An 11,640-nucleotide genomic window follows, 5' to 3' on the forward strand; every position below is an offset into this window, starting at 1 on the left:
TGAGTGATGATGTACATTGTAGCAAACTTAAAGTATCTCGTTTATTTATTGACAAGTGACATCCAAAAGAAATAACCTTCTAGTGTTATTTCAAAATTGAAAGAAGATGGGTGGATAAGGCGTGTAAAATGCCTATGCATGGAAGGATAGTCTACTAAAAAAATCAAAATATCAACAAATCTGATATTTTTTTTTTATAATAAACCATTGAAAATAAAGTATACTTTAATATCATTGACTTGTAACTTTTAAAAATGTTCAATGCTGGAAATGTGTTGATTCAAACTGGCGTATACGTATTAAAACCTCCATATAGTGTCAATTTTTAGAACTCCAATGTCTTTCCTTTTATAAAGTGGGTCTGTGCTCCATATTTTTCTTATAGTCTTAATAAGGTCTAATGAAAAACAAACGGATTTCAATCAACAAAAACGTGGAGATATGACCCACCATACATGTATCCCCAAATTTGAACGTTTTGGAAAAAACAATACGCCCGTACATTCGTCGCTAGAGCACCAGACATAACCAGATATACATTTAAACTAACCTTTTAATATCTATTAAAAAGGGTTTTGTGTTGTGGTTTCGATTCCACCAAAATATAAGGCGATTTTTTTCTTATCTTTATTAAGTATATAAAAGACTGAATAAAGTTAGAAACTGTGCTATTGCAAACTTGTATAATAATAAATAATAACAATATTTATATAATATTAATAATAATATATAATTAAATTTAATAATATTATTAAAATAGATGTAATTGTAAAAGATAAATTCAAAATTGTATTAAACAGATTGTGCATTTGCGCCATCTTATTCACCAATCTTATATTTTTCCTCCGTGTACAAAGAGGTGTTTTGTAGCAGAAAAGTGTTTGAAAAAATATGCTGATAATTATGGGCAACCTATTTATTTCTAATTACTTAAACATTTCTAAGAAAACTTTTTGGTTTTTATTCAAAATAAACTTTGCTTGTACACACTAAACTGTAATTTAATTGACAAAAGTACCAACATATTTTTCTGTGCCTCGTCTGACCGCTTAAGAGGTTAGAAATAAATTCTACCCAAACTCAAAATATGGAAACGAAAATGAAGAATATCAAGAGAAACTCTTGTAAGAGTTATAAAAGTTTAGTAGAAGAGCTGTACACAACTGGATGTAAGCAAAGGTGAAGCTTTCATGACGTTACTTTCGCTGTAAAATTGTGTAAAAATCCGACATCCTTGGAGTCGTAGTATCGTTCAATTTCATGACCATAGGGGCATCATGGCAGGTCTGTACTGCTATCTGTAAGAAATGATTATGAAAATAGTGTACTGGCTTTACTGATCGATGTTTCTTTGGGCATTTCTAAGAAAATTTTAATATCTCAATTTCAGTATGCGTAAAAAAATAACTTCTTATTCTTTCAACTGACGGGATATATACAATGAAACAAATACCTTGCGTTTGTTTTTCAAAGCACAGCATAGATTTTCTTTCAAATTTTACTTCCCCTGTTTTACACGCACAAGTGTTTTTTTTACAGAATGTCCAGGTAAAAAGCTTTGAATATACACTACATATGTTAGTATCACTTCATGTTTTAAAGTATAAATATAATAAATTGAGGTTTTGTCTTATGATTTATTTTCGAAGGGTTTTGTCATTGAAGTTATAACTTTGATTTGAAATTCAAACAGATTAAAAGCTAGATCTCATGGAAACGAGTTTGATATAATTTCGTCTCCTAAATACGTGCATGCTGTTTTCCAATTTATGAACTGCAATTTATTGCATTTCAAAGGCAATGATTTGTTGCCTGAACACTGCAATACTGTATACAGGGTTGTTTTCACCCCATATTATCTTCGCCCTTCTTGACTTGCGAACAGTTTCGCCCCGTCTTGAAATCGCCCAGACAAGGTTGTTATTAAAGAAAAATAAGTCAAGACATTGGAATTTGATTTGTCATAAATTCGCCCGTTTACAATGAGTACAAAATGGGTGAAAATAAAACGGGGCGAATATTTCCCTGTATATATAGTATTTCTTAGATAATTGTAATTATGCAGTGCGTTTAATGACATATGATTGTATATTAAGGCACATTATCCTTAATGTCAGACGAGTGCTTTGTCTTGAGTATTCACTAAATATCAAATTAGACGTACTGTTAGACCAGATATTACATTATCATCAGTTTTCGTGCAATCAATTAAAAAAGCCGCCATGTCGTTTCCTTGATCAGAAAATGTCGAGATGGGTGTGTATTGAGATACATTGTCCAAACATTCCGTCCTGACCTACAACAAACATTCAAAAAATGTCAGAAATCAGAAATGAAGTGTATAAACATATTATTTTCCCCCAAAACGAGATGTACCAACCTGTTCGCCTTTTGACCAAGAACTTCTTGCCGTCGAGTTACACTTGTTGATGACGAAGGCCTCGGACGTCTGGTGTTTGGTTGTACCGGGACACAGCTCCGCCCTGCTGTCCTCTACGTGTAGATTCTCTGCGATGGATTCGATGACGCTGATCTTCCGGTGGTGGCATTCTAGTTTTACCAGGTATTGTTGGGTAGTTGTAGTAGTAGTAGGAGTAGTAGTAGGAGCAGTAGTAGTCGTGGTAGTAGGAGTAGTGGTAGTAGTAGTAGTAGTAGTAGTAGTAGTGGTGGCTGTAGTGGCTGTAGAGTGAAAAAGATAGAAAAGACAATGAATGAGCAAGGTCAAAGAAACTTTTCGATTATATATCTAAGTTTTAAATTATTGTTTCTTTGTTATGGAATTTTGGTAATTGATTTCCGAAGTTTATATCCAAATCCACATTTGATGTTAGTAAAGTATGTCATATTTGATTTACTAAATGTGTACATGTGCCAAATTAAATACTATTATATTAGAGTTAATCATACTAAGAGTTTGTCACGAAGGGGTAATTCTTTGCTTTAAAGGTTCTATGTGTCGGTATGAGTGAATTATATTATATCCTTTCACATCACGAAGAAGAAGAGATGTTAAGAAAAATACCTGTAAAGTTATCTCTATTGTTTATCGGATTGACTGAAGAAGCCCAATTTTACGTTTCACACGCATCCTACACATTTGTTTCTTGAAGGAACCAAGAAAGATTTTGATATATATATATAAGTACTTTCGATGACTGAGTATCCATTACTTCGAAAGCTACTAATTTTAAGTCTAGAATTTAGTGACTATGTATTGTATAGTTGTTACCAATTATTGTGAGTCAAAAATGCAATTACGTATAATGCAACTTTGTGAGCTAGATTACCCTGACGTATTTCAATTTTTTAAGTGTCATTTTCGGGTATTTTCATATTTCCGAACTTACTTCATATTTGTTAGTAATCATTTATTATTGGTATAGTGGCAGCGACAGGAAAATAACATCCATAGTAACGATAACGCACAACAAACGATGCAATCGTGCTGGTTCGACATCAACTTCTTTTTAGTGAATTCACGTAGATCATTTAAAACATGCACAGAAACAAAATTTGCTGTTCACCCTTTTTTAGAACCAAATTTTGTTTCTTCCTAGGTGACAGATAACAATGTTTAAGAAGAATCCCTATAAATCATAGATATGATCTTATGAATCCTATTGAAAACTACTTTGCATCTCACCAAAAGTCTTACCGATTTAGCATGCTATCTGAGAGCATAGTTGCTAAAACTCCTATACAAGAATTTGCCAAATCTAGTAAATAAACGGTACACTTAAGAAAGAAAAAACCCTCTAGATCTTGGACGCCAAAGAAGAGTCAACAATAATAAAAAGCCTACTACAAAAACATAGCCTTCACGTAACACTTGACAAGGCGCGGACAATCCAACAAACAAAGCCTAAAATATTCAGTTAGCTTAGACTCCAATTAGATTTATCTTTCAAGAAGATGTGGCCATTTATAAATTATCACTGATGGTTAGTGTAGAAAAGGGGCACAACCTTACTTTGTGTGTGACGATAGCTTACGTCAAGTTAGAAAATTTTGGCGACCTTGCTCCCATGTGAGTTTGAAGATAATTATATGCATAACTGCAGTCACGAATCATTTAGCAAATCATACGTACAGGTAAAACAGAAAACTAGATCGAAATGCATATTCCTCGAGTCAAAGAACCAGTCTGGTATCCTTCCAATCTTAAGCAAGCCGTTTTATACTTAACCTCGAACATCTAGTTGGTTCTCCAAATATTTCATTAGACTTCACCAGCAGAAATACTCCTTAGTCAGATGTACAAATAGAAGAATCATTTAAACCATTATTTAGTCGTTAATATCTCGAATCAAACTCGAACAAAGTTAAAGGGGATGTGCGGCCATCTTGTACATTTGAGAATAAGAATGTAAACATTTATTGAACTGGCTTGTTTCTGTCCGAAACTGGCCTGAAATGTTGTAAACATTTATTGAACTGGTTTGTTTCTGTGCGAAACTGGCCTAAAATGTTGCCAAAAGATATAAAAGCAATAAATATGAAGTCCTACATGTCATTTTGTTTGAAAAGTATGCATACAAAATCAGGACAATGCCTTTTTAATCACTCAGAACAGATGTCGAACTGCGCAGCTACAGACTTATTTCGAATTTTTAAAAATCCGAAAAAATATGAAGGTGGTTCATTGGTGTCCTCTCTACAACCATTTGTTGAGAAAGAGTTTAACACTGTTTAAAGAACTGCGAACACTAATGACCATTTCCCGCCTACATTTAACATTCAAATATTTCGGAATATTGCTGTCAGATATTCAAAAACTAAGTTTTCAACTAAAAAGTATAATCAAATCCTAATCAATTTATATCAAAATAAAATTTGTATTCAAATTATTTATTTTTAAACAAAAGTTTTGCTAACACGGGGTCTTAAAATTTTTTCAATGAAATCGGTCTCTGTGAGCGAGGGAAATATTAATTAGCGGCCAATATGTGCATAAAAACTTAATAATAACATATTTACGATATATTTTAAAGTAAAATTTCATTTAATTCATATCTGTTAATTATTTTTCGAAAATTTACAAAGCAAAATTCTTTTTTTGAAATGTATTTTGGTCTGTAGACATATGTCCCCCCCCCCCCCGGGAAACACCCTTTGGTAAAAATATGCTTACTAACAATAATTAAAACCCCTCAAAAGGAATTTTTGTTTCAAGGGGGGGGGGGGGGTGTTTTAAAAAACATTTCTGTTTTCCTTCTTTTTTTTTTTTTATCATGAAATGAGCTATTTTAACCCAAAATAAAAATTAAAGTTATCTCTCTTTGTTTGACCAAATCATTTATATTTAATGAAAATATACATAAATGTTTACATTATACTTTAATTTGACAACTTTCAAAAAATTACTTTTAGTTATGCGGCTAAACAATGCTATCGTTCGCAGTCCTTTTGCTCATTTAAGTTGTAACTTTGCCTCAAAGTAAGGTACCATATTCTTAAAATGGGCCTCCCAAACCACAAGATATATATGTCTTCATGTGTCTATGAAGGTACATTGCAGATATATTTTCACTGAAATATAATGTATCTATACTTATATATTAAGGCATTTTGCAAATAAACATAAACTACAAAATGCCTGCACCAGAGTACTTGCTTACACCTTTCGTATTTCAATACATGTGAGATGATGTACGTAAGGTATAAGTTATTATTGTGATATTAATAAAAACCTACTTTCATTTTGTTCACTTTGTATTTGTTATTAAATCGTCTGCTCAGTGTTTATTTGCGAGATGGAAGTTATTTTATTGGACATAAAAAGAACGTTTGGTGCTGATACTTCTAAGTCTCGCATGCGTCGTATAAAACAAGCAAGAAGAATTATGGGGGAAATACAATGTCGTCCAAAATATCACACAAAAGGTAACATATTCCCCGCCCTACTTAAACTACTGCATTATATCTACTTCTGTCCATCCTTAAATAAACAAATTGTACTTCTGTTTGGTTAGAAGCCAAACTTTATTTCATTTTTGTGTAAAAAATTACTTTAATTGATGTTCATACATTCAAGAAGTAGTGCAGAGTTTTGCCGGTAATGCTCGAAAAAATATCCGTATAATTTGTGAGCGATACCATTAAAGAATTCAATTTGTTTGGGGTAATCCTTTATAAATTGTAAGGCAAATGAATTCACAGAAATCATTTTGTAATTTCGTATCCAAAGAAAATTGTTGTGAGAAAAAATTGATAAAAAGTGGTGGTAATACCTTGACATATGCAATCGTGTCTGTTCTGATTGTCTTTAATGCATTTACCAATTTGGCCGGCATGACAATGGCAATGATTGTCTACGACACACTCTGAAAAATAAACAACACACCAGTCACTTCTAGTAACAGAGACGCTGCAACATTCCATTATATCCTCGAACTATATCTTGATAATACAAATTAAGGAATAAGGAATCATTCTTTGAGTATTATGAGGTGATAATTTTGGTCGGGGCGTGATCAAATGATAGATTTCATCACACCCCGGCCGAAATTACCACCTCATAATATTCAAAGAATGATTCCTTATTACTTATATTTATATAATTTTAAGCCATCATACAATTAAATATTTAAATATAAACAAGCATTATGAGAGTATTGCATAAGCAATACACGTCCCCTACCGGTTTGTAGAAATTTGTGAAAACAATGCACTGTTATGCAGAATATTTCTTACCGTCTTAACAGACCGACCCGTAACGAACCCGAGTGTAATAATACAAAAAACCCTGTCGATTTAATTTACAACACAATGCTTGACACTATTTTACAGAACTTTTTTGTTTGTCAGAAACAAAAAAGGAATGGTCCAAGTAATGCACGATATTATTCCTGACAACATATTACTTTCCTCTATTATTCAATACACACCGAACCCGATAACGAACCCGAACATTAAAAAATTGGAATATTTAAAATTAGTTTTCTCAAAAATATGTCAACTAGATGCTACAAAAGTGTAAACTTTATCTGTAGTTTGACATTTTGAAGCTGTTCAGCAAATTTCATATTATTCCTCAAACGCATAAAGAAAAAAAGTCTGGAAAACTGAAGTTGGACAGACAGACAGACGGACGGACTGACGGACGCAGAGGAAAGCTATAGTCCCCTCCGGTGAAAACCGGTCGGGGACTAGTAAGTAAAAACTTTTAAATAACAAGATGTCCATTTTATTTATCTATCCAGAACACATTGTATCTGATTACAATAAATACTACATGTATAATATAGAAAAGAGGGTACATTTGTCAAAACGTTTTTATTTTCTATTGTGTAGTTAAACAAAAGACACAGCATATGATTTCCGGGCTTTTAAACACTATTGCAAGTAGAATGTCAAACTCTAAATATCGTTTAATTGGTTAATCGTAAATGAAAATATGTACATGTATGAATAAAAAATTCATTCAATTTCATTCACTTCAGATGATTAAAAAACCCACCTCATAATCTTTTATTTGGCGATCATGTACAATATTTGGATAGCATAATGAGTCCATATAAAGGAGATACATGTACACTGTATCTAGAGATATATTCGCCCCCTTTTTTATTCGCCCTTCTAGCCCTCGTTGTCAACGACCGAAATTAAGACCGGGCGATTTCCTTTGCCTCAAAGTATCTTTTTTTTTATTCACAACGTTGTATGGGCGAATGCAAGACGGGGCGAAACCTTTTGCAAATGAAAAGGGCGAAAATAACCCTGTATACAGTTGTGAAATTTAACCATACCTACACAGTGACAATGCCTGTCATGTTCGCTACAATAACGATGAGGACCCTGTACATGATGATGGCCACACAATGGACAGTCACCAGCTTGTTTACATGCTGTAATAGAGAACAATATATAAATAGACGTGCCTGTTACTATTTATTTAGTGTCGGTTGGCAATGGTTTTTCGGGGTGTCAATTTCAACAGTAATCCTCCCAAACAGGCACTATTTATTTTATTATACTGAATGTCTTATTTTTTAAAGAAAATTTTACTGCTTTTATATAGAAATGAAGTGAATTCTACGGCGAACCGTACGCGAATAATTTACGCGCATGGCACCTAATCCTACCTCTACCTTGTGTACAGGTTCGAGTTTGCTCTGCTCCAGTTTTGTATTTTTTCCTTCTGACTCTTGATTTTGGAACACTGCTCGTTATCAACAGATTTCATGTATGTCAAGAATACTCAACTAAGCTATTTATAACGGTAAGCCAAAATTTTATCGCTAATTGTAAAGTTGATTTCAAATCTTTTATGTTAAGAAGCTCTTGTAATGTGTTTTTTCATTGGGTTTATATACCAATAAAGGATTTTTTACGTATAATTTTCTATCTGCATGTTTTTTTTAGACACATGATTTAACAGTTTCATGTGTTATAATATGTTTTATTTTGTATTAATATATATCATTCAGCAAACTGGGTGGTAACAACCCCCCCCCCCCCAATAAAAAAACCCCAAAAAATCCCGAGCTCTGGGTTATCGCTAATAACCTGAGTAAGGACGTAAAAAAGACAAACTGACCGTTTAAAATGTCTATATCAATAGAAAGCATTGTTAATTATTTAGTCAGGTCTTATTTTCTAATTTAACTAATAGTCGTGTGTGGAGAGAGAGAGAGAGAGAGAGAGAGAGAGAGAGAGAGAGAGAGAGAGAGAGAGTTACCTGCGCAATAACATTGACCTTTGTAGTAGTGGTGTGTGTTGGGAGGATAGAGTACACAGTAGCCGCCAAATTGGCACTGCATATAGTTACAGTCCCTGTCTAGCACACAACTTTGTGAACAGTTTACTACAACAAAACAAATAAAATAAATACATATGTCGCTTAATTTAATTTACTTATAAAATTCCATGGATTTATTGACCAGTTCATTTTTCAACTTGTAGATGACAGAAAACGTGAATATATTTTTTTTTCAGGGAAAATGTTATAAATTAAACTTAAAATCAAACTCCGATAGTAGAATACCTGAGAGAGCACAAAACAGCAAAATACGTAGAATCATTCTATTTATTTTGTCCCTCCTTTAAGAAAAAAATATATGATTTCGTTATAAAGGAAAGAAAGAGGCAAAGAAGCATTGACTCTCGTTAAAGATAAATCATGACTGACCTCTATGTCTAAGCCAGAAGTACTGATAACAAAAGTGACTGATTATCCATGTCAGGTAAAATAAAATCAAAGTACCGTTAGTACTAAGAGAAAGAAACATTGAATTTGTAAGGCTCGGTCACATTCTCTTTGTTACGAATGTAAGGGGATGACAAACCTTTCAGCAAAACCTAAAATGCACACGATTAGTGTAAGGTGTCCGCAAACGTATGTGGATAAGAGTGGTTAAGAGTTGGCACAACTCTCCTACGCAGTTACTCTGGCAAAACGGAAGTAATAAATGTTTGGAACTAATCACAGATCATGGTAATATATCAACGCTGGCAAAATAAAGTACTTGATTCGATGCATTGTATTTTTCAACGAAATTCCTTAAAAAAATATTCCAATTTCTTTCGTACGAACAATTTAGAGTTTTGTAGTTGTTTACATTCCTACGACACTGCTTACAAAGGAAAAAATAGTAGGTTGCTGTCATTGACTTCATGGAACTAAATGAATATTATCCAATTTAAATTCAAATCGGTTCTGACGTAGACTCTATAATTAAATCCTTTTTAAACAAAACCACTGTTGTTTCTTTGTGAAAAAAAATTCTTGGATATAAAAGAAATTAGGCCTAATCTTTAAACGTGCAAATGATTAACTATCCATCATAGGGAAATATTTAAAAAATCTTGTCGGAAGAGTCCGAAAAGAAAAGGAATGTTTTTCATAATATGCGAAAGAAAAACTAAACTACGTAATTACTGGTATTCATATCGTCATACAAACAAAAAACGCATATGATTATCTTTGGTTTTAGAGAACAATAATTTTTAGAAATGGCTTCCTAATATTAATACATGTATGTTTCATGTTACATTTGTTTGTGTATCGAAAAAAGTATGCAATGTTCTAAACCCTTATTTGGTAAATGTCAGAATATGTCATGAAATTAAATAGATGTACATTTCTGGGATTATATTTTTTTTCCGTATGCACTTTATGTGTATATTTATATATGTAGGACTTTTGTATTGTTCAGTTTTCATTTCTTACACTATTTTGTATGCACCGTTCTCTTTTTTTCACATCACATCAAATACAGTGTATATTAAACATCCTGGCAGAAATTTTATATCCGTATGTCAAGTGATATATCTATTTTTTGTTGATTTGCACGTTTGTGTACATTTGTTGGTGCATTTTACGTCTTTGATGTTTGAAAGCCGTGATATCTGTCAAACCGGTGTCATATAATTATAATATTTTGATATTATGAAGTACTGAACCTGGGACCAATGCACAATATTCTCAATCCGAGTTCAATATTGCAAAATATTAAATCCCCGGTGAACTATTAAACTCGCAGTTTAAACTTTTATGACACCCCTAATATAATTTTCTCTTTTTATTACAGGTGCAGAGAGGAGTTTAATATATATTTCTGTGTCGGTGAAATATTGATAATCACTTGCATTTTTATTCCAATGGGATAAGGCTGTTTTTAAATATTAATTCTTAACTCACATTAAAAAATCGTTAAAAGAGAGAATAATGCATTGTTAACTTTATGTCTTTGCTGTATATTTAAAAAATAATCCAGACATAAAATTTAATATCTATAAAAAATCATAAACTTCATTTGTTTAGTTTGTAGAGTAACCTGAATTGGAAGTTGTTCCATATTACTTTGCGTTTAATCTTAAGCCATAAGTCACATTATCTGTACAGTTTTGAATAATCATTGCTTGAACCAGAATTACATATGCGTTTACTTACAGTAACTACTGTATTGATGCGCTCAATAATATTCTTTGCGGTCATTCTGCCATTGAAATTACCGCTTACAAAAGCCAAACGTTTTAGTTTTTGCCCATGGAGGTGCGAAAGTCAAAAGCATGTAGGGATGGCTACTTTCGTTGGATCGCATTCGAAGATTACTATTTATATGTTTTGTGCTGCTTGAAATACCACTGAACATAAACAAATTTGCCTTTGGGGTTTACTGCTTGTGAAACAGAAGCGAGTGAGGTAGACGACATGAACATTCCTGATGAAAAAAGACATTTATTTAGTAAACTTCCCTGTGCATCATATATTTCAACCATCAACAGCTTTCAGAGTCTACAGAAGATCTTCACTATCTACATTATACACATCTTATTCAGGTGTATCGTGTATTTAACTCAAGCTATAGAACAATATCCAAAACATCTTTAACAACTATTGTGGACCATGGCGAATCAATATCAACACGATTTCGGCGATATCGTCTGATATTGACACAAAGTACTGTTATGAAAAGTACAAATTTGCAATGTCTTAATAGCTTCAAACATATTGGTAAATCAATAAAGATACAATTTCGTCGCAAAGTACGTCAGATTTACTTTATCGATGATTCCATTGTATATCTATATCAATACGATAATACTAGATGTTGACCTTAATCGTGATTCCAGAAGCAGTTTCATGTCACTCAAGGTGTGTTTTTATTCGTTTACGTACAATTTATATAGTGTTCT

The 11,640-nt window shown here is 32.6% G+C and overlaps 1 protein-coding gene across 5 annotated transcripts; it reads right to left on the reverse strand.

Moving 5' to 3' along the window:
- Nucleotides 1–679: 679 nt before the first annotated feature.
- Nucleotides 680–9,392, reverse strand: LOC128192393 (uncharacterized). 5 transcript variants are annotated; one of them, XM_052865025.1, is made up of 8 exons: nt 9,288–9,392; nt 8,987–9,042; nt 8,681–8,806; nt 7,749–7,847; nt 6,231–6,323; nt 2,381–2,667; nt 2,165–2,296; nt 680–1,298 (listed from the first exon to the last, which is right to left on the reverse strand). In XM_052865025.1, the coding sequence occupies exons 2-8, from the start codon at nt 9,021–9,023 to the stop codon at nt 1,197–1,199; spliced, it is 876 nt and encodes a 291-aa protein (XP_052720985.1). In that variant the 5' UTR covers nt 9,024–9,042; nt 9,288–9,392; the 3' UTR covers nt 680–1,196. The 5 variants fall into 5 exon arrangements, with proteins under 5 accessions (XP_052720985.1, XP_052720984.1, XP_052720981.1 ...); XM_052865024.1 differs by having other exon boundaries at nt 2,381–2,670; XM_052865021.1 differs by having other exon boundaries at nt 681–1,298; nt 2,381–2,679.
- Nucleotides 9,393–11,640: the final 2,248 nt, after the last annotated feature.

This window comes from Crassostrea angulata, chromosome 7 (assembly GCF_025612915.1).
Source record: "Crassostrea angulata isolate pt1a10 chromosome 7, ASM2561291v2, whole genome shotgun sequence".
NCBI classification, from domain to species: Eukaryota; Metazoa; Mollusca; class Bivalvia; order Ostreida; family Ostreidae; genus Magallana; species Magallana angulata.

Excerpts from the sequence above, each read along its gene's own strand:
- LOC128192393 (XM_052865021.1), bottom strand. The coding sequence starts at position 9,023 with ATGATTCTACGTATTTTGCTGTTTTGTGCTCTCTCAG. Across the intron at positions 8,807-8,986 it reads GCTGTTTTGTGCTCTCTCAG|TAAACTGTTCACAAAGTTGT; the intron begins GTATTCTACTAT and ends GTTTTGTTGTAG. Across the intron at positions 7,848-8,680 it reads AGGTCAATGTTATTGCGCAG|CATGTAAACAAGCTGGTGAC; the intron begins GTAACTCTCTCT and ends TCTCTATTACAG.